The sequence below is a fragment of the Peromyscus californicus genome, unplaced genomic scaffold (genome assembly GCF_007827085.1).
Source record: "Peromyscus californicus insignis strain IS unplaced genomic scaffold, ASM782708v3 Scaffold_3__1_contigs__length_106647218, whole genome shotgun sequence".
NCBI lineage: Eukaryota > Metazoa > Chordata > Mammalia > Rodentia > Cricetidae > Peromyscus > Peromyscus californicus.
In genome coordinates this window covers 20,261,830-20,284,553 of record NW_026294551.1, presented here as the reverse complement: position 1 = coordinate 20,284,553, position 22,724 = coordinate 20,261,830, and the positions used below count along the sequence as shown (strand labels likewise).

At 51.9% G+C, this 22,724-nt stretch overlaps 1 protein-coding gene across 1 annotated transcript; it reads right to left on the bottom strand.

Annotated features, from left to right (window-relative positions):
- Nucleotides 1–536: 536 nt before the first annotated feature.
- On the bottom strand, nucleotides 537–20,791 carry Itga2b (integrin subunit alpha 2b). The gene is made up of 30 exons (XM_052758036.1): nucleotides 16,459–20,791; nucleotides 14,516–14,637; nucleotides 14,331–14,428; nucleotides 14,063–14,225; nucleotides 13,779–13,828; nucleotides 13,346–13,391; nucleotides 13,122–13,250; nucleotides 12,753–12,800; nucleotides 12,567–12,610; nucleotides 12,352–12,405; nucleotides 12,155–12,207; nucleotides 11,791–12,002; nucleotides 8,667–8,849; nucleotides 8,353–8,398; nucleotides 8,160–8,264; nucleotides 8,021–8,076; nucleotides 7,777–7,928; nucleotides 7,516–7,641; nucleotides 7,115–7,182; nucleotides 6,855–7,002; nucleotides 5,132–5,224; nucleotides 4,845–4,924; nucleotides 4,487–4,567; nucleotides 4,185–4,284; nucleotides 3,933–4,085; nucleotides 3,697–3,819; nucleotides 3,047–3,163; nucleotides 2,689–2,790; nucleotides 2,371–2,487; nucleotides 537–763 (listed from the first exon to the last, which is right to left on the bottom strand). Exons 1-30 carry the CDS (start codon nucleotides 16,860–16,862, stop codon nucleotides 710–712), a joined length of 3,327 nt encoding a protein of 1,108 aa, XP_052613996.1. The 5' UTR covers nucleotides 16,863–20,791; the 3' UTR covers nucleotides 537–709.
- Nucleotides 20,792–22,724: the final 1,933 nt, after the last annotated feature.

Below are 22,724 nucleotides of genomic sequence, written 5' to 3'. Positions count from 1 at the left end.
CTCTTCCTCCAGAACATCTCTTTAAAAGGTCTTTCTTGGGGGAAGGGAAGGAAGACAGGAATGCCATGTCCCAAGTCTTGGACTATTTTGAGGTTTGTCTCTCCAAAGTTATGCAAAACGCACAGCTTACAGCTGCCCACCAGGGAGCCAGGCATGATAGCTCAGGCCTTTAATTCCAACACCTGGGAAGTTGAAATAGATTGATCTCTTCGGGTTCGAGGCCAGCCTGGTCTACACAGTGAGCTCCAGACCAGCCAGGGCTACATAGTGAGATTCTGTCTCAAAACAAAAAACAAAAGAGATACAAAACTGGCTACCAGGAACCCAGCCTTTCTTCTCTGGTACTCCTACCCACTGAGTCTCATGGGAGGCCCTTCCTTCCTTCCTTCCTTCCCGCTCCCTCCACCTGCTACCTTACTCTCTACTCCATTTGCTAGCTACCTTGTTGGTAGAGACTCATCCTGCTCCAACTCTCAGTCCCCACAAACATCCCTTCACTCCCCACTTTATCCTCAGATCCAAGGCAGCATGGTGGCTACTGACATCAACCTCTTTATTAGGCAGTAGGAAAGGGAATGTGCTGCTCTGCTGGGAAGGGAAGACCCCACGGAAGCGTTTGAACCCATGGAGTTCTGAGCAGGGCCAAGCGGTTGGAAACCGGAGGTGAAGCAGGCACCCAGCTTCCCCCCATGACTGAGCACTGGTGTCCTCACTCCTGGTCATCTTCCTCCAGAGGTGGTCGATTCCGCTTGAAGAAGCCAGCCTGGAGGGGAGGGGCACAGGAGCTGGAGTCAGGCACAGAGACTGGCTACACACCCCAGACAACCACTGAGGAAGGGCATCTGCTAGAAACCAGCTGCCTCAAAACCCGTGCGGTGGAGCTGCAGCCCCAGCATGAGAATGGGGATTTTTTTAATTGGGAGATGTTTCCCCCATAAATTAAAAAAAAAAAATCACATTTTATTTATTGATGTGTGTGTATCTTTGGGGGTCACCGGTTCTCGCCTTCTCCTATATGGATCCCAGGGTTAGAACTCGGGTCATTAGGCTTGTTGGCAAGCACCTTCATCCCCTGAGCTGTCTCAGCAGCCTCTGGTTTGGTTTTTGTTTGTTTGTTTTTTTTGAGATAAGATTTCCTTATTGAAAAATTTCCCAGGTCAGCAGGGCCTGGTAGCTCATGCCTTTAAACCCAGCTCTCTGAAGGCAGAGGCAGGCTGATCTCTAAGTCTGAGGCTAGCCTAGTCTACAGAGCTAGTTCAAGACTACACAAAGAAATCCTGCCTCAAAAAACAAACAAACAAATTACCCAGGTCAGACTGGCCTGTAGCCATGCCTTTGAAGCATTTTCCTTTTTAAAAAATTAATTCTCAAGATGGAGAAGAAAGGAATATAGAACAATGATTTCCTAAGTACAGAATCTCTGTTTTGTGTGATGGAAAAGCCCCACAAATGGACCATAGTAACAGGGCATAATATCATGAATGTAATAAATCAATACAATTAATGTAATTAATGAATATCATAAATATAGTTATTGAATGAATACTGTGAGTGTAATCAATGAATACCACAAATGTAATATCATGAGTGTAATTAACGAATATCATGAGTGTAATAAAAAAAGAAATAAAAATAAAAAATTAATTATTTTTATTTTATGTGTATGGGCATTTTGATTTTGCCTGCACGTGTGTCTGTGCACTACATGCATGCCTGGCACTAAAGAAACATGAAGAAACTGTCAGATCCCCTTACACTGGAGTTACACAGGGTTGTGGCCACGTGGGTGCTGGAACCGCACACTGGTCCTCTGGAAGAGAAGCCAGTACTCTTAGCCCACTCATCCTTACAGCCCCTGTGAGACATTTTCTTAATTGCTAATTGATGTAGGGGACCCAGCCATCTGTGGGTGGTGCCATGCCTGGGCAGTTGGGCAAGAAAGGTAGGTAAGGAAGTAAGCCTTTAAGCATCTGTCCTTCAAGGTTTCGACTTCAGTTCCTGCCTCGGCTTCTGTCGCTGACTGTGAAGTGTCCCATGAATGAACCCTTTCCTCCCCAAGTTTCTATTGGTCATGGTATTGTTACACTGCAACAGAAACCCAGCTAGGAGCCCCGCCCATAGCAGTCAGGGAGTTCTGATTCTGAGGGCAGGTCTCAGTTTCCTCTGACTCCCTGACAGTGGGGGAGGGGTCTAAAGACCTGAGGATTTCAGGCGTCCTGCTTGTGGGCATGGGTGGGATGGTACGTGCCCAGCACAAGTCCTCAGAAAAATGACATTCTAATAAAGGACATGTAGGTGAGACAGGTCCCGTATCCCTGGTCTCCTAGCTTGTGACCATCTAGGAACACTGAGCCCCGATTCCAGCCTCACCTTCCACATGGCCAAAACCAGCAGGGTGAGCAGCAGCAGACCGCCCAGGACTCCCACCAGCACCCACCAGATAGGAATGGCCCTGTCCTCCAAGGCCCGAAGCAGCAGTGTCTGCACCTGAGAGCAAACTGGATGTCACTTCAGGGGGACTGTGACCAGGGAGGAGGATGCCCAGCCAAGCCATCTCCTAGTAACCATACTTCAGTCCGACTGAGAGCCCGCCCCTCAACCTCAGACAGACTTCCCGCCCCTGGGCCCTGGAGAGGCCTCGTCCCACGCTGGCAGGTAGCGGACAGCGAGAGATCTAGGGTCGCTCACCAGAGCTTGTCCGCTGGGCAAGCTGAGCACCGGCACCGAGTAGGGTAGGGAGGAGACGTTGAACCAGGCATGCGACTGCAGCACAAACTGCTCCAGCGGCCTCTGTCGGGGGCGGGGTGGCAGACGCTTACCGCAGCCACTCCAGTCCAGGAGGTGGCAGCAAGCCAAGCCCGGGACTCCCAGCTTCTGAGTTGCCCGGGTTTTGCCCCGCCCCGCTCCGCCGGGAGGAAAAAGGCCCGGGTGAACCTGATGAAGCCCAGGGCAAACTCCTGCCCCGCCCTCACTGACCCCGCCCCGCAGGCCCCGCCCCCTCAGGCCCCGCCCCCGCGGGCCCCGCCCGCCAGCGTCCAGCCCCCACCTGGCGGAGGCTGGGCAGCCCCAGCATGGCCCGCACTGTGACCATGGCTCGTTGCCCGCGCACCATCTCCCGCAGCTCACATTCCACCACTGTACAGGGCGCTGAGTCGTTGCAGCTCTGAGGGAGACGGGTGGTAAGTCCCCAGGCCCTCCTGTCAATCATGCGCCATCAATCAAGGACTCAACACAGAGAACCAGGAGGGTCAGTGAGCGCCGGTCTCCGGCTGAGCTTCAGATAGTTTCCCTACATACTGTTTGCTCAACATTCCCAGGGATACTTAGACGAGGCCCGAAGGCAGGGGTCACCCATAGCCTGCAGTATTCAGTATTTTTGTGATATTGCTTTGGTTTTTTTTTTTTTTTTTTTCTGAGACAGGGTTTCTCTGTGTAACATCCCTGGCTGTCTTGGAACTCGCTCTGTAGACCAGGCTGGCCTCGAACTCAAAGAGATCCGCCTGCCTCTGCTGGGATTAAAAGCATGCACCAGGCCCGGCTTGCTTTGGCTTTTCTTTAGAAGAAAACTTAAACACCCATGTGTCCCCTAGCCCATTCTGCCAAGCGCCAGTCCAGCATCACACCCGCACCACTCCCCCTGCTTCCCATCTCCTCTGGCTCCTGAGGGCTCCAGCCGGTCCCGCTGAGTCTTCTCACCACCAGAACTGGGTCCTGCTGCCCCAGCGGCTTGGGTCCCTGCAGGAACGCCTGTCTGCGCTCGCGCTTGTGATGGACCGGGCGAATCGGGGAAGGGCCGGGAGTGCGTAGCGTCCAGTCCAGCTGGGGGGACAGGGACGCAGTGAATTCGCCTCCAGGGTCTGCATCCACACCCAGACCCTGCTCTGGCTGTTGATCTGCCCCCTCACGGCTCCTTCCCTCGCCCAGAGCCTCACCTTAAGGGGCTTAGGGGTCGGCTGTGAGGAGCAAAGGAGACCACCTTGGGGCTGCACATCCAGGATGTAGAGCAGGTCCGAGGGCTGGGACTGGCTGGGAAAGTGGATGGCAAGTCGGAGGTCACTCACAGCGCCGGGGCCATTGTTGTGGAGCTGGGGGGTGTGGAGACAGTGGGGTGCTGTGGCTCAGCGGGCAGCCTGCAGCTCCCAGGACCTCCCTCACCCCACTCTTACCCAGAGGCTCCTCCTTACCTCATAGGTGTGTTCCACCCTGGGGATCCAGCTGTCCAAGCCATCCTGCTCCCTCTCACCTTCTTCTGCTGCCACCACCAGGGAGGCAGGGATGGAATTCCTGCAAGTGCCCAAGCCCCCAGAGTGGGGTGATCCTCCAGGACCCCTCAAACTTTACCCTTTTGTTTTACAAGATACTGGGGATGGGATCCAGGGTCTTCCATGTGCTAATCATGAACTGTACCCATAAACTACACCCCACCTGCTCCTGGGAGCAATATCGCCCCCTCTGCCCTGTCCCCTTCCCATGCATGGTCTCTCACCCTCGAAGCTCCACGGTGGCCTCTGCTTGGACCGCCACAGGCAGCAGCAGAGCCTGACTGTTTGGATTCTGGCTGTTCTTGCTGGAGCGGGGAAGGGAGAAGAAGAAATTGAGGGACACCAGCTCCTTGAAGTGGATCCAGAATTTTCGACAGCTCAGGGGGAGTTAATTCCACCCCCAACAGCATGCTATACTGAAGTTAGATCGAGAAAGAATGTCCTCTAGGACCCCCCAAGACTCAGAAACAAGTCACGGAGGAAGAAAGGGGACAGACTTGGGAAGGCCTTTCCGTTCGGAAGGGTTTCCGCCCGAGGGTCAGCTGGAAGGGAGGTGGACAGCCATGCTGCCCAGCTCAGTACCTCCTGATCTGGAGCTGGAAGGACACATACTGTCCAGCCTCTTCCAGGTTCTCCACACTCACCAACATGGTGATTCCTATCTGGAAGAGGGAAGCACTGAAGTCACTACCCCAGTGTGCACTCTGGGTCCAGTCCTCCCCCGCCACAGCCACCATTATTATCCCCCCTCCACACCCCCAGGAGCCCACCTACCCTAAGATGTAGCTAGCGTTGGAAGACCTCCTGACTCCCACCTGAGAGCCCCCCCCCACCAGGCTGTCCCCAGGCCCACATCATGGAGGCCTTACCCGGGTGTCCTTCTTCATGGGGTTGCCCAGCTCACACAGTGTCACTCTGGTTTCGTTCTCCTTCTTCTGGGTGCAGGTGAGCCTCTCAAAGCCCTGGGGAAGAGATTCACAGACAGTTGGAAAAGAGAAGCCGTGGGGGTGCGGTGCCCAATATGTCTGCTATAAATGACATTAACAAAATAAAACCAGGCATGGGGACACACAGCCTTTCATTACCACTCGGGAGGCAGAGGCAGGTGGATCTCTTGAGTTCGAGGCTAGCCTGGTCTACAGAGCAAGTTCCAGGACAGCCAGAGAGAGCTACACAGAGAGAACCCTGTCTCAAAACAAACCAAACAAAAATCTGTTCAGGGCTGTCAAGATGGCTCAGTTGGTTAAAGGGGCTTGCCACCAAACCTGACAATCTCAGTTCAATTCCTGGGACCTACAAGATAGAAGAAGACAACTAATTCCCATGGGTTGTCCTCTGACCCCTCTACATGCTCACTGTGGTGAAAGCGTGCACACACACACACACACACACACACACACTGAACATAATGTGTGTGTGTATATATATATATATAATAAGTGTATATGTATATATACATACATAGTATACACACACACATATACATTATACATACTTGAGTGTGGTGGCTCATGCCTACAATTCCAATACTTGGGAGGCCGAGGCAGAAGTATCAAGAGTTCAAGGCTGTCCTGGACTAACTAGTGAGTTCCAGGCCAGTATGGCTTCAGAGTGAGACTCTTTCTCAGAAGATGAAAACACCGGGCTGGGGGAGCTGGCTCAGTGGTAAGTACCTGCTGCGTGACCAATCGGACCTGAGTCTGGTCCCCAGAACCCACGGGAAAAGCGGGTGTGGGGGCACATGCCTGTCATCTCCGCACCAGGGAGGTGGAGAGAGGAGGTTCCCTGGGCTCCTGACCAGCCAGTCTAGCTGAATCTGGGAGTTTCAGGTTCAGACAGTGAGAGATTTGTCTCAAAAAACGAGCACGCAAGCAAACAAAAACAAAGTGAATGACACATAAGGCCAGTCTCTGACTTCCACAGGCACGTGCACACACATCACATACACACTTGCTCACTGTGCACACACATGCACGCACAAACATTGAATTTAATTTAACAATTCCTGTGTAAGTGCCTGCCAACATTATGGGAAAAGACTAAGTCAGCAAATGTGTGTGTGTGTGTGTGTGTGTGTGTGTGTGTAAACCAGAGTTTGATATCGGTATTTTTCCCCAGTAGTTCTCTATGTTTATTTATTGAGACAGGGTCTCAGGGATGTGGCTAGCCTGCCTGGCCTATGAGCTTTAGGGTTACACCCATCATTAAATCCCCAGTACTAGGGTTCCAGGATCACACTGCCATACCTGGCTTTCCCATGGGAATCCAAACCCAGGTTCTCTGCTTGGGTGGCTGGAACCTTCCCAACTGAGCCATCACCCCAGCTCCCCAGTAGATGTTAAAGGGGTTCTAATTAACACTGGCTTCCTGAGCCTTTTGGTGGTTTTGTAACAGGGTTCTTCGAATTTGTACCATTAGCCAGCATTTCTCATGTGCACGTCACACCTACACGCATTGCATCTAAAAGCTGAAAACATCTTTATAGTAGAGCATAGGAACAGTGAAGATTTGGGTGGGAGGCCGGAGTCAAGGCTCTCACGCCTGCTGCCTGCTGCCTGCTGCCTGCTGGCTATGCCCGGGGTAGCACCTCACCTCAATGTTGCTCAGAGCCCGCATGTAGTGGGCACCCGGAGGTAAGTGCACAGCCAGTTCTGCCTCATAGGCTCCCTCACCCTCATTGGCTGCATCAATCTTCAGCTCCAACACGTTCTCAGCACCAATCAGAAGTGGGGAGTTCCCCCTGTGTGTGGAGGGAGTGCTTGGTTTAGAGGAGGAGGAGAGGGGACTCAGGTAAGGTGTGGGTCTCCTGGGGCATGGAGGGACAGGGTAGGTAGAGTGGAAGACCCTCTCACACAGTGGCTGTGAGTTGGAGCTGCGGCACACACAGGTCGTCTTCCCCACAGTCCAGGATGATCCGGGTCTAGGGGACACAATAGGATGTGTGGGTAAGCTGAGGGCTTGTGGGTTTAGGGGTCACCTCAGAGAGCTCAGAACAACAGTGGCTCCAGGGGTCCTTTCAGGCTTTAGGGAGTATGGGATGGAGTGTGTATAAAGGTTTGGGATGATGCCCAAGTTCTGGGATAGCAGGGTTTACCAATCTACGACAATGTTGGGGGGTCACTGAGATTCGGAGAATTACATCAGGATTTGGGGGTGACTTCAAGGTTTGGGATTCATGGTTACAACCTCTTCCCCAATCTTAATCCCCCTACCAGGGATCTTGCCCGGTTCTTGCTTGTCCCACTGACCCCACCTGCTCCTGGACATAGGTCTCTCCATGCAACACCACAGCAGAGGCTCCTCCAGTCTCTCCCGGGGGCAGCGACACGTTGAGGCTCAGTACAATGGGGCTCAGCTTGTCCCGGAAGTCGGCCTCATCCTAGCAGATGGCAAGAGTCAGGCTAGCCTGCTCCAGGGCCCACCCACACCCTTTGCTTGAGTCCTAGGACTGTTTGAACTGCCTGGGGGGGAGAACCCTGCACACCCAGCTCCGCCCGTTTTAGCCTGAGCATACTCGAAGGAAGGCCATGGTGGTGTGGCAGATAGTTCTGTTCTTTCCACCCAGGTCCAGACTCAGCGTGAGGCTCGCCTGCTGAGAGGCCAGCAGCAGCACTCGGCGGGCCTGGCGGGGCTTCTTCAGGTCCAGCTGCAACTCTGCCTTCAGCTCTGCAGGGCAGGCGAGCCGGAAGGATCCAGGTCTCCCTCTAGTGGGGACAGCCAGACCTTCCTTCCTCCAACCCTCCCTCCAGGCCACTCACGCAGCTTCTGAGGAATGTTGTGCCCGGTGGCGCCCACACACATCTGGATGTTGAAGCTGTAAAGATGAGAGCGGGTTTGGGGGGTGGGGCCTCTCTGAGGTCCCAAACCCTGCCAAGTCCGTGACTTCCACCTCCTCACCAGCTGACTGGCGTCTGGGTCTGTTCCAGGACGCAGTTCTTCACGGTGGGATTCAGGGAGTCTTGAACCAGCAGCTGGACAGTGGCCATCACCACAGCCTGAGCTCTGATGGGATCAGAGGAGGCTCACCAGTGTGTCCCTCCTGACCCAGCCTCCTCTGATGATGTGGTCCTTCCCCCCAGCCAGTGCTCACCTGTACACGGCAACTTTGCTAGCCCCATAGGCTCCCACAATTAGGTCTATAGACACAGGGAGAGGGGTTAGAAGTGGCCATTAGAGCAGGCATAGAGCGAGTCTTTATCTTCCAAAAAGTTCTCTACACCATCACCGCCCCCCCCCCCCGCCCCCGAGGTTCTGCCCCCGAACCCCAGCATCCCAGCCACACAGACAAGTTAGAGCCCACAGCTGGTGCCAGGTGAGACATGAAGCTCCAGCTGTTGGTCTCTCCGCATTCCCAGCAAGTGCTCAGAGGCCTGTCCTGACTGGCTGGATGCAAGGCACAGGCACCTGGGTATCCATTGTCATCGACGTCTACGGCGCCGCGGAGGGAGAAACCAAAGCCCGAGCCTGTGGGGAAGGGGCTGTCCAGGACCTGGGAGGGGCGTGGACTCAGCCCCTCGCTCTGACCCAGGAACACCAGCACTTGGCCCTGACCACTGGGACCCCCATAGGGGGCAGCCACAGCAACATCTGGAAGGAGAGAAAGAATGTGGCTGTTTGTGATCGGGTCTCCCCAGGGGATGCTGCCAATCTCTCTTGAGTCTTCTCTGGGGAGGCCCTGGGAGACCAGAAGGGTACAAAGTCCGTATGGAGGAGGCAGGAGAGAGATCAGTCAAGTATTAACAATTGGTATTAAAGCTCCAACACTCCTCACTGTCCCCACATCAAGGAAACACACTAAGACTCCATTTACTCCTGACAATTAGGAGTATTATTGTTAATTTGAGACAGGTTTGGTTTTTTGTTTGTTTGTTTGGTTGGTTGGTTGGTTGGTTTTTCTGAGATAAGGTCTCTCTTTGTATCCCTGGCTGTTCTGGAACTCACTCTGTAGACCAGGCTGGCCTTAAACTCACAGAGATCTGCCTGCCTCTGCCTCTCTGTGCTGGGATTAAAGGTGTTCGATAATATGCCAGTGAGACAGGGTGGTATGTGTCACAAACTGGCCTCTAATTATTCACGTAGCTGAGGATGACCTTGAACTTCTGGCCCTCCTGCCTCCACCTCCTCTGTGCTGGGAGGACTGGTACTGGCGCCACCACACCTGGTTTATGCTGGGTTGAGGCCTTGTGCATGTGAGGCAAGCTATTAGCTCAGCCACAACCCTGCCCTTAATTCCCATTTTAGAAGAAGATTAAATAACTGAGCCCAGACCAGGCCAGCAAACTTCTTAGTTTGTGTGAGGTCCTAGATTTAATTCCCAGTAATGGAAGGAAAAAAAAAAGTAGGCCCGGTGTGCTAGTGCACACTTTTAATATCAACATTCACGAGGCAGAGGTAGGCAGATCTCTCTGAGTTCAAGGCCAGCTTGATGTACATACTGAGTTCCAGGCCAGCTAGGGCTACATAGTCAGACCCTGTCTCAAAACACAAAACCAAACTGAAAAACAAATAAAAACTAGCTGAAACCTGTTTTCCAGACGGTAACTCTGTTTCACCTTCACGGAGCAAACAAACTCCCAGCCGCCACACCCTAGTTTATCAACCCCAGAGCCTTTAAGACCCTCCTTGAGAGCGCATCTGCTAGCAGCCTCAGGATTTTATGAGCTCTTTTCCTATGTAACTAACTTAGATCACGTGTCTGTGTGTTTGAACCGTCTTCCCTTCATCTTCTGATTTTGTTTACAGTACGTCTTGATCACCATAATCATAATTCAAACAAAAGTGCTTAACCCCAGCCTTCAGGACACAGAGGCAGGTGGATCTCTGCGAGTTTGAGGCCAGCCTGATCTACATGGAGAGTTCCAGGCCAGCCAAGGTTACACAGTGAGACCTTGTCTCAAAAAGCAAACAGAGGCCTCTGACCACAATGGTGTCCTGGAGTCCAGGGCCCCGTCTCTGTCCTGGTCTTGGTCTTCATGGATTTACTGACCATTTGATTCACTGTTAATTTTTGCAGCCTTCTTGTCCCATGGCCAGTTTTGGGTCCGCCTGGCCAGATTCTACCTGGAGCTAATTCAGCTCAGGGTTGCAGGAGACAGAGCAGAAGGGCACTGTGGCCTCCGAATCCCCAGCCTTCCTTGGGACCCTTGGGGCCTCTCCACCATCTTGTGGATTTCCCCACAGCACCTCTTTCTGTCTCCTCTCTGCCAGGCTGTCAGCCCGTTTCCTTCGGTAAGGGACCCACTGTCTTCCTGCTTTCTCCAGGGGACCTTCAAATTGGTATCTCCTGCCTATGGATGGAGTGTCTGCATCCCCAGGCATCATAGGGACCCTCATCTGGCTGACCCCCTCCAGTTCCCAACATGGCTATTTTTCCTTTGTATTCATTACACTCCCCACTCTTCCTAAAATGATCTTCCCATGGTCCCCATCCCTCAGTCCATGATGGCTCCCCTTTCCACAGCCAAATTGATGAGAGAGTTGTCTGTCCTGCCTGCTGAGTGCTTTACCTCTGTTCATGCCCTGGACCTGGCCCCAGTGATCTTCTGGGCCCTAAGGTGCCCTTCTTGAGTGGTTTTTTTTTGTTTGTTTGTTTTTGTTTTTGACAGAGAGTTTTATGTATCCCAGGCTGCTCTCCAGCCTCTTAGGTAGCAGAGGGTCTTAGGTAGCAGGACTTCTGTCTCTCCTGTCTCCACTTCCTGGGTGCTAGGATTACTGGTACACACCACCATACTGGCCTGGGTTGGTCCTTGACACCACCACCAAGGAGCTCATCCTTGCTAAGCCCATGATGTTTTCCCAGTCCCATCTAACTGTACCTTTCAGGAGTGAGGGGGCCACTCGGCCCATCCCTCCCTCCTGCTTAAAGTACTCTCTCAGAGTTTTGGGCCACCAATCTCCTGATTTCTCTCCCATCTGTCTAAACACTATTTCCCAGAGCGACCTTCTCGGGGTGTTCCCTGAATGCCCTTTCGCTTCCCAGGCTTCTACACTGGGCCTCCTCTTAACTCCCAGGCTCCAGATCCTATCCACGCTTCCCGGGTCTCCATCTCACCCTCAGCCCTCTCTAGAGGAAGTGTGCAAAGTCAATTGCGACAGTTCACGGTTCTCACCATATTTCCACCCAATAGTCCCAAGCCCTTCAAAACCAGCTAACCCAGAAGTGAACCACGGACCTCCTTGCTCCCCACTTCCACTCAACTCCCTTCTCATCCTGACTCCATATTCCATTTCCCATCCAGCCTTAATAGTACAAGCCCTAAATATATTGTAAAGTCACCGCATCTCTAACTCCATTCTCCCAATCTGCATGCAGGGGTCATCGTGTTGGGACCTAGACAAACTGCCCTAATTGGATTCCTTGAACCCTGGTACCCACTTTCTAATCAGCAGTCAAGCTTTTTCTGGCTCCTGCTGCCCAAGATCTCAGCCTCTCTCCTACTGGGATTACAAGTGTACTCTGCCTTAAATTCATCTTTTTGTTAGGGCTATTGACCCTCTTAAGGCCAAACACAGCAGCTCTTCCACTCACCATTATAGCCATCCCGGTTGAGGTCACCCAAGGGTGCAATGGCAGATCCAAATCTCCCATAGAGCTGAGTGCCAGTCAGCAGGAGAGTGGGTGTGCCCAGAACATAGGGGCCCTGAGGCTGCAGAAACAAATACACACGGCCCACCTCGGCCAGCTTGCGATCCGCCCTGTGGTCCATATACAATGGAGCCCCCACCAGTAGGTCGTGCCTCCTGTGGACCAGATGGGCAAGGTTAGGTGCCGTTGAGCTAGGAAGGTACTAGGAACGAGGGCAGTTCTGGGCTACCCTTGGGACAAGATGAGGGTAACTCCTGCTGCTGGCAGTTGAGGACCCAACTGGGTAAGGGGCATTCCCTCTTCTCACCCGTCCCCGTTGACGTCAGTGACTGCCACTGAGTGCCCGAAATACGAAGCCACCTACAAGATGAAGAGAATTTTAGTCTGTGCTTCTGAGCTCAGCATCCTCTATTAGACATCACCCTCAGATCCTATGAACTATTTTAGGGGTGTGTCTTAATTCCCTGACATTGGCCACTTCCATGGGGCCACCGCTGCTCCCACCTGCTCTCCAAGTAGCCGGTGCAGCTTCTGGTAGTAGGAGTCCAGAATTTCCACCTGCATGGAGAAACATACCCAAGTGCGTCACTCATGCTCCCTCTGTGACTTCCCACTCTCATTGAGATAGGGCAGGGAATTGGCGAGTGTGTGTGGGGGGTAAACAAGAGTTCTGGTGTCGGCGGTTCGGAATGTCAAACGGTGGGAGAGCCATCACTCACCGCTCCCAAGGTCCAGCTCCAAGTGGGGGCACCGAATACGTACTCTGGGAAGAGCAAGGCTCAGCAAATCAGATCCTCAGAAACCGCTTACTTACTCCATCCTCACATAGGGACCCAGGGGAAATTGTACGGAGGGAGGTGCTCCTGCCCCAGGGCTCCCCACCCGCCCCTAACAGCATTCCTTGCCTGTAGTGCTCAGATCCCCATCGAACTCGCCCACGGCCACCGAGTACCCTGAAAACAGCACAGTTTAGCGTTTAAAGCAAGGAGGAAGACCTCGGTCAGGAAAGGAGGGTCATGAGTACCGAGGTTATCAGTACAAACTGCATTGTGAAGGTGGAAAAACTGAGGCGTGCTGGAGGTCTTACTTGAGTCCAAGCAGGGAAGGGCGAGCCAACGTGGACGGGAGTTGGACAGGTGTGGGGGAAGAGGCGGGAACCGAGGGCGGGGTGCTTTTGCGCTGGGGACTAGTTAAGATTGGCAGAAAACCTCGGACAGGGGTGGGACCTGACTTTTTGGGTTCTGGGAAGCCTAGAAAGGAGATGCCAAGGTTACCCCGGTAGCCGTCGAAGTACACTGAGCTGCCATAGTCAAAGGTGAAGCGCTGGTTGGGAACATGCCACAAAAGGGTACCCGGTTGGTAACTAGAGATGATATTCGCAATTGGAACCCGAACCAGGAGACCTGGGAAGGGCACAGGGACAGGAGGTGTGGGGCCCCAGACGCCTGGGTCTCCCCAAATCACGAGATGAGAGTGGGTTGGGTTACTGGGCACGTACCTAAAAAATAGTAGCCACCAGGAGCCCCAAGCACTAGCTCGCCATCCTGAAAGGGAAGTCCCGGTCGTGAGAGAGCCCCGTATTCTGGAACAACCCAAATATCACTTTGCCTGCATGATGTTCTTTTGTTTGTTTTTCGAGACACAGTTTCTCCGTGTAGCCGTAGCTGTCCTGAAACCCACTCTGTAGACCAGACTGGCCTCAAACTCAAGAGATCCACCTGACTGCCTTCTGAGTGCTGGGACTGAAGGTGTGTGCCACCATCGCCTGCCGGGCTGCATGATGTTCTCATATTCATCCATTCTCATTCTCCCCGCCACCCCGTCTCCTTTTAAGAGGAGTCTCACTTTGCAGCTCAGGCTGGCTTCAAACTCGCGATCCCCCTGCCTCAGCCTCCAGGCCGAGCTCTCTACTGCTCTTGCCTGCGACTTGCCTGGGTCACCGCAGAGCTGAAGCCGGCCTCACAGTATCGCTTGTCTGGGCCTACAAGGGGCAAGTGGGGGGGGTCAGCCAAGGGTCGGCTCCGGGAGCTCGCGCTTTAGCCAGGAATCCCGCGTGGGCAAGCAAAACTATGCGGGGCGGGTGCGGGGAGGGCCTGGAGGCGGGACCCCAGGGGGCGGGGCGTAGCCGAGGGCCCGGCTCTCAGGGCGCGAGGTTGGTGGCGGGGCGGGGTTTGCAGCTATCAGAGGGCGGAGCCAGAGGCGGAACAGCGCTTACCAAAAATTTCTGCGTAAGCCGAGCTCATGATGTTGGTGCGACAGGGCGAGTACTCTGCACGGCCGCCGTTTTGTAGCTGAGCCACGAAGCAGCCACCCACTGGCGTCTTCTCTGCCTCATCGGTCTTTTCTAGGACATTCCAGTGCTGCCAGGGGGCGCAGGCCTAGAGCAGAGTCACAGGAGAATGGGGAAGGGCGCGATATTCGGGCTTCCCCCATCAATGTCGCTGGCCTGGATTTGCTCCCTGTGACCTGTCCACAGTGCCTACCACAATGACATCATTCCAGCTGACGACCGATGCCCCAAGTCCTTGCCCGGTCCTGAAGGTTTGGAAAGACTGCAAGCCTACGTGACGGGTCTCATCCCCTGGAGGACACAGAAAGGGTGGATTTCTGGAGCCCCGCCATCCACTTCCACCTGGCTCCCCCTTTCCCCTCCATGCCGGAGACTCACTTAGTTCGAAGGCCAGCGAGGTGCACTCGCCGCCACTGGCCTTCCAGGGGCACAGGAACACGCCACCAGTCTCCTCCTGACTTGCGCTTAGGGCCCTGGGGGCGCCCACCACGATGGACACGCTGTGTAGGCAAGCTGGGTGAGCAGGGCTCAGGGTCTTTCTATCCTGTCCGGTGCCCGCCACCCACCACCCCAGTAGTACCAGGAAAGAGGTGTGGCATAGGTCTCATATGGACCATCTTCCCTCACAGATACCCCATTAAGGCCAACTTCTTCATTTTAGGGGCAGCTGAAACTGTATTCTTAGGAAATTCACCTAGGACTAAACCAGTTGGTTTGTTTTGGACAGGAAGGGTTTAATAATCCTTACTGAAGCCGGGTGGTGGTGGGGCACGACTTTAATCCCAGCACTCGGGAGGCAGAGCCTGGCGGATCTCTGTGATTCGAGGCCAGCCTGATCTACAGAGCGAGATCCAGGACAGGCACCAAAGCTACACAGAGAAACCCTGTCTCGAAAAACCAAAACCACCACCATCACAACAACAAAATCCTTACTGAAAACACCTGCTATGCTTCATACACTGATATCCCCCACTCCCTCCCAACAAGAACCAAACAAACTGTTTGCCTTGTCTAACTTAATGGATCCCTTAGTAGAACTGTTTTGAATGGTGAAGGATGCTGTAACCTCGGGTGGGGATGTGTGGTGCTGACAGTGTTGAGGATCCTAGCAGACCAAAGTTTAAGTCAGTTCTGACGTTTGTAAAGCAGGGATAGTATCAAGCAATTATGTTGTTGGAAGAGTAGATGCAATAAATGTATGACAGGTATTTAGTACGCCCTCAGCCACACGCTTTTGTGAAAAGTGTGTGTGTTAATAAACAACAGGATGCTTATTAAATTGTGCCCACAGGACCCATGCTTGGGGAAAGGAGTTGAACTGAGTGTCAGGCCCTGTGTGAACACTCAACAGCTCCGAAGACAGGAGATTTTTGTTTATTTGGTTGGTTGGCTTTGTTTTTTTCGAGACAGGGTCTCACTATATAGCTCTGACTGTCCTGGAAGTCACTATGTAGATGAGGTTGGCCTCGAACTCACAGGGATCTGCCTGCCTCTGCCTCCCATTAAAGGGGAATAAAGGCCTGCACCACCACACCCAGCTCAGGAGTTTTTCTTTCTTTCTTTGACAGATTCTTGTTATGTGTCCCTGGCTATTTAACTTGTGGTAACAGCTCTGCTTCAGCCTCCCTGGGTTTACAAGCATGTGCCACCACACTCAGTTACAGAATCGTGAGAGTTGAGGCAACCCCAGATCTCTTTCCCTTCATGGACAGTCTCTGGATGCAAGCCATCTTGGGAAGGGGGCCTGGCTTTTGTTGAAATGGCTCTTTTAGGCAGACGAGATGATTCCTTACACCTGTCCTTGAGAACAGTCATTACTATTCCCCTGACACTGGGCATTCCAGTGTCCATCACAAAGTCACTCAGGCTAAACACAGCTGTGAAGATGAGCCAGGAATCTTAGCAGTTTGATCTCAAAGCCTGATCATTGCTGACTGTTAGTAATTTATTACTTCTTTTCAAATATCTATAATTTGGAAAGAGATGAGGTTCAAAATGGAGAAAAGCAAGACGCAGTAGGTGGGCACTTGTATCTCGGCCAGTCAATTTTGGATGACTGGCCGAGGGTAAAGTGAGTCATATCACTGACCCTTGGGGACAAAGAAGACATAAGCTTTTACCTTTTCTGTTCAGTGTTCATCTCCCCATTGGTATCCTTCCTTGGCACCCTCACTGGAACCTGCCCCTCCCCAGCATTCCTGACAAGAGCTGGACCCAAACAGACACTAGACTCCACCTTGCTCAACTAGGGAAGGAGAGGCCATAGAGGCAACGATCGGAGGCAGTCTTCTCTCAACACCCGTTTTTCCCCTGGTACTCACCTCCCATGGTTGTCCTTGTGAAAGTCCACAGAAAATCCAAAGTGGCTGCCATTGGGACCTGCATAGATGGTGAGCATCACAGGGTCCAGGTTCAAGGCCCAGGCTGGAGGAGCAGGACTAGGTCCCAAGAACAGTGGTATCCACGGCAGGAGCCACAGGGCATGCCATTCACACGAAGCTCTAGCCATCCTCCTGCCCAAACCTCCTAAACAGGAATGGACCAGCTCTTTCCTCTTCCCTAAAGCTCCCACCACAGGAAGTTTCAGCTTATCAAACTGGAACTTAAAGTAACTGCTGAGCAGCAGGCATGGCGGAGGGCAATAACCCCTAAATCGCATGGTCTGTAGGATTACCAGGAAGGAGGAGGGGCCTCTCTGGGGATGGATCTTAGTGCTGAAAGCCATTGCTCACCCTTTTTTTCTAGGATAGCTCATCTCCAAGCCTGCTTCAGGGATGCATCCCTTGAAATCCTTTTTTCTTTTCTTTTTATTTTATTTTTATTTATTTTCTTAGTTATTTTGGTTTTTAGAGACAGGGTTTCTCTGTGTAGTTTGGTGCCTGTCCTGGATCTTGCTCTGTAGATCAGGCTGGCCTCGAACTCACAGAGATCCGCCTGGCTCTGCCTCCTGAGTGCTGGGATTAAAGGTGTGCGCCACCACTGCCCGGCCTTGTTTTTGTTTTTGGAGACAGGGTTTCTCTATGTAGCCTTGGCTGTCCTGGAACTCACTCTGTTGACCAGGCTGGCCTTGAACTGAGAGACCCACCTGCTTCTGCCTCCCAAGCTCTGGGATTAAAGGTGTGCGCCACCATTGCCCGTCTTTGAAAACCCGTTCCATCTCCACCGCCACTGTCTCCACGTCACTATGCCAGGCCAACCACTGTCCCCTGCTGCCTGGGACAGTGCAACTGTAAACTGGTGTAAAATGACCGTGATGATCCTTTTACTGGATTGAGTATTTGAATCCTTTGAGAGCAAGGGTCCTTTCTGCTGTCCCAGGGCCTAGCCAGAGGCCCACTGTGTGGTGGTGTTGAATGGCTGAAGTCTTCCTGAAGAGTGGACGGAGCGAAGAGCCACAGAGCAGGAAGGTCTGTTCTACTTCACCATGGCCCAGAGCTGAACAGCTCTTTCCTCCCCTACTTAGCTGACTGTCCTGCTCTTGAACACTATGACTTGGCCAGAGATGGAGGAAGGATTGAGGAAGCTGCTCTCTCCTGATAAGACCTGAGGCGGCCATCATTCTGAGTACGGCGTTTATCCACTTCCTCCTCCCGGAGCCTTTGGACAGCCTCAGCCAGCAGTATTGGGGTCCATCAGTTCCTGACTTCTTCGCCTCGAATCAAGTCTTTGTGTGGCCACACGGATGCCTTCAATATCGGGGAAAGGTAGTGAATGGATCTTGGCCTAAGTGGGGAGGAGATGGGGCTAAAATGACATCATCCCAGGGTGTGCTGTTCACAGTCCCTGAAATGAAGCACCAGCTGTTCAAATGGACAGCTTCACTCCTTCTCGGGTGACAGTTAGTATCTAACCATAAACAACTGATTCTGAGCCAAGTGGTGGCGGCACATTAGTCCGCCTTTAGTCCCAGCTCTTAGGAGGCAGAGACAGGAGGATCTCTGTGAGTTCCAGGCCAGCCTGGTCTACAAATCAAGCTCCAGGACAGCCAGGGCTACACAGAGAAACCCTGTCTTGAAAAACAGACAGACAAGCAAAAAAAGAATTGATTCTGGATGGCGCTCTCAGGTTGGCATCTTGCCATACACACATGGGTACAGTACTGGATGACCGTGATGATCCTTTTACTGGATTGAGTATTTGAATCCTTTGAGAGCAAGGGTCCTTTCTGCTGTCCCAGGGCCTAGCCAGAGGCCCACTGTGTGGTGGTGTTGAATGGCTGAAGTCTTCCTGAAGAGTGGACGGAGCGAAGAGCCACAGAGCAGGAAGGGTCAGAAAGGTCCTCTTCTGTGGACCAGGCAAGCAGAAGAGCACCACGCCCTGTGGTCTTGCATGCCTTGGCCCCAAAGCAAAGGAATAAAGGATCATAGCCACACCCTCCTTTCAGTCTGTGTTCTCTCTCTCTCTCTGTCTCTCTCTCTCAGTACTAGGAATAGCCTCACGCATATAAGACAAGTGCTCTATTACTGAGCCATGTACCCCAGGCTTGATCTTTATTTCTGATTAACCACTGCCTATCTTACTTGGCCACCCTATCCCATTTTGAAGTCCTTTTAATTCCCCCTCTCCTCTCATACTTCATCACCTCAGCAAACAGCTAAAATTTTTATTCTTCACTAAGCGAAAAGCTCCTTGGATTTTATTCAGGGCTTTCTTCACTGGTGTGTTCTCAGTGCCAAATTCATGGCAAGCATGCAACGCATGCATCAGAATGAATCCTTAACGAGGCCTCTGCTGACCTGCTGACGCGCTGCCTTCCCACTCTTCTCAAGTGAGTAGCTCCTGCACTGCTGCTGAATGCTGGGAAGCCTAATTCTATCAACTCACATCACACTGCAGTTGTTTTGCTTGAATTTTGTTTTGTTTTCGTTTTTTGAGACAGGGTTTCTCTGTGTAGCCCTGGCTGTCCTGGAACTTGCTCTGTAGACCAGGCTGGCTTTGAACTCAGACATCTGGCTGCCTCTGCCTCCTGAGTGCTGGGATTATAAAAATGTGCACCACCAAGATTTTTTTGTATTGTTAACTGCTCTTCATATGTGTGTGCTTATCTGCATCATGTGTGTACAAGTGCCCATGAAGGCAAGAGGGTTTTGGAACCCCTGGAACTAGAGTTATAAGCAGTTGTGACAGGGGTGTAGGCAACTGAATCTGGGTCCTCTGCAAGAGCGGTAAATGCTCTTAACTGCTGAACCGTCTCTCTAGTCCCATGCACTAGAGTTTTGTTGTGTTTTTTTCACCGTGTAGCCCTGGCTGTCCTGGAAATAGCTCTGTAGACCAGGCTGGCCTCAAACTCCCAAGAGATCCACTTACTTCTTCCTCCTGAGTGCTGTGATTAAAGATGTGGGTGTGCCACCACATCCAGCTCCCATGCACTAGAGTTTTAAAAAAGTACTTCCTGTTTGGTGTATAGAAACTACAAAGACAACAGCCAAGGATCTTCAACTTAGTCCAGAGACAGTAAAGCCCAGGACACTCAGGACTGCCACCGGGTGACAGCAAGTGCACCTTGGGAAACAGAAATTAGGAGGCAACTCTATGAAACAGATACTACCAGGACTATTTCATAAGGGCAGAAACTAGCAGAGTTCTGGGTAAACTGTCCACATGGAGAATGTCAACGGGCAACAAAAGTGGGATTCAAACCCAGGTTCCCCTGTCCTGCTGATGCTGGCAATAATGTAAGCAACCAGGGCAGAAGAGAGGTCAGGAATGAGGAAAGGTACGTAGAGGGCTAAGTGAAGGGTGTCTAGTGAAGGGTGCTTAAAGGGGCGGGTGGGCATGAGGGCAGGAAGGGCAGGCAGGGACTTAGATCACTGGAGGGTACTTGAATGCCACACTAAAGGAATTTGAACTTCGGCCCATAGGAGATGGAGAATCCTAAAGATTTTTTATTTTGGTTTTGAGACAGGGTCTTGATATGTAGACCAGTTTGGTCTGGAATTCAAGAGATCTGCCGGCCTTTGTCTCCTTGTGCTAGGGTTAAAGGTGTGTGTCAACATGTCCAGCTGTCTCAAGATTTTAAAAGTTAGTAAGAGATCAAATTGTCAGTTTTAGCAAGTTAGCTCAATAGGGGAAGAGGCAACTGCTTTCAAGCTTAATGATGTGCATTCCATCCTCAGGTTGTACAAGGTCGTAAGAGACCAACTCCTCTGACCTCCACATGCTTGCTAGCATTCAAACAAAATAAATTAAGAAGAGATTGTGCTGGCTAGTTTTATGTCAACTTTACATAGACTAAAGTCATCTAAGAGGAGGGAACCTCAACTAAGAAAATGCCTCCAAGCCAGGTGGTGGTGGTACACACCTTTAATCCCAGCACTGGGGAGGCAGAACCAGGCAGAGTCCAGCCTGGTCTACACAGCCAATTCCAGAACAGCCAGGGCTATATGGAGAAACCCTGTCTTGAAAAACAAACAAACCAAAAAACCAACCAAACGAAAGAATATGTATCTATAAGATCAGGTTGCAGGCAGGCCTGTAAGGCATTTTCTATTAAGAAAATGTGATTGACGAGGAAGGGCCCAGCCCATTGTGGGTGGTGCCATCCCTGGGCTTGTGGTCCTGGGTTCTATAAGAAAGCAGGTTGCCGGGCGGTGGTGGCACACGCCTTTAATCCCAGCACTCGGGAGGCAGAGGCAGGCGGATCTCTGTGAGTTCGAGGCCAGCCTGGGCTACCACGTGAGTCCCAGGAAAGGCGCAAAGCTACACAGAGAAACCCTGTCTCGAAAAAAAAAAAAAAAAAAAGAAAGCAGGTTGAGCCAGGAGGTGGTGGCGCACGCCTTTAATCCCAGCACTTGGGAGGCAGAGGCAGGCGGATCTTTCTGAGTTCAAGGCCAGCCTAGTCTACAGAGCGAGATCCAGTAAAGGCGCAAAGCTACACAGAGAAACCCTGTCTCGAAAAACCAAAAAAAAAAAAAAAAAAAAAAAAAGAAAGCAGGTGGAGCAAGCCAGTAAGCAGCACCCCTCCATGGCCTCTGCATCAGCTCCTGCCTTCAGGTCCCTGCTCTGACTTCCTTTGATGATGAACTGTGATGTGTAAGTCGAAGCTTAAAAAACTCCGTTCGTCCCCAAGTTGCTTTCATCATGGTGTTTCACTGAAGGAGCAGAAACCCTAAGACAGAGAGAGATTCAATGACGAACTGTGCTCCAATTTAGAGTATGACACTGGCTGCCTGTGGCTACAACAGACGGGAGAAGGGACACTGTGGAAAAACCAGCTGAGTCGGTCAGCATTCTGGGTTAAAGGTGGTGATGCCTGAACCAGGTACTGGTGGCAAGAAAGAGACAGCAGAGATGGGCACAGTGACACAAGACTATAATCCAGCAGGATGAGGCAGGAAGAAGACAGATACATCAAGTCTGAGGTTAGCCTGGGCCATACAGCAAGTCACCAAGGCCATCCAAGGCTACATACACAGCAATGCTGTCTCCAAAAACCAAGAAAGAAACTGCAGCTAAGGACAGAATCAGGAGCTGGAAGTGGCCAAGGTAATCCAAAGGCTTGGTCCCCAGTTAGCTGGTGGACTATGATATTCATTAAAAGCAGAAACCGGAGGAGGGAAGATGAGATTTGGGCCAGGGAGAGGACTGCAGACTGCATTCCTTTGGTGTCAGAACTGGGTTATCTCCCTGCTGAAAGTGGATCGAGGATTGGTAATATTCTCACTTTCTTATTCCATCAGTCTGAGGTCCTAAAAATCCCTCAATGAACCTAGCTCTGTTTTGGCTTCATTTAGTCAGCAACCATCAAGCTTCTATCATAGTTTGTTTGGCACTGAGCAAGGTTAACAGAGAATGCCTGAAGGAGTTTTGTTTTAAAGGAGCTATAAGAATTAGATTATCTTCTCAGAGCTCACAATTATACTGGAAACAGTGAATATAAAATGAATGGCACTCGGGTTCTGAAAAGCTGATAAACGTACTTGGGGCAGAGTGTTAGATCCTAGTCAGGGAAGTCAGCCAGGAAAATGCTGCAATAATCAGATAGGAGCTGGTATGGGTGAGGTGGAATTTTCTGTGGCAACAAGAATAGAAATGGTTGACAAGGTCTGGATTAGTCATCAAGGGTGTAAAAGAGGGAGTACTTTCGTGTTTCAAGCCTAGATGGCTGAGCCCTTATCAGAACAAAGCAATTGATTTCACACAGCACAGGCTACGCAGACAGACCGACTTCACACAGCACAGGCCATGCAGACAGACAGACCGACTTCACACAGCACAGGCCATGCAGACAGACCGACTTCACACAGCACAGGCCATGCAGACAGACCAACTTCACACAGCACAGGCCATGCAGACAGACCGACTTCACACAGCACAGGCCATGCAGACAGACAGACCGACTTCACACAGCACAGGCCATGCAGACAGACCGACTTCACACAGCACAGGCTATGCAGACAGACCAACTTCACACAGCACAGGCCATGCAGACAGACAGACCGACTTCACACAGCACAGGCTATGCAGACAGACAGACAGACTTCACACAGCACAGGCTATGCAGACAGACAGACTTCACACAGCACAGGCCATGCAGACAGACAGACCGACTTCACACAGCACAGGCCATGCAGACAAACTGACTTCA

Coding starts and splice junctions, on each gene's coding strand:
- Itga2b (XM_052758036.1), bottom strand. CDS start 16,862: ATGGCTTTCAGCACTAAGATCCATCCCCAGAGAGGCCCCTCCTCCTTC. Junction 12,406..12,566: donor GGAGCTGGACCTTGGGAGCG/GTGAGTGATGGC, acceptor TTCTCCATGCAG/GTGGAAATTCTGGACTCCTA. Junction 7,642..7,776: donor CCACCATGGCCTTCCTTCGA/GTATGCTCAGGC, acceptor GCCATCTGCTAG/GATGAGGCCGACTTCCGGGA.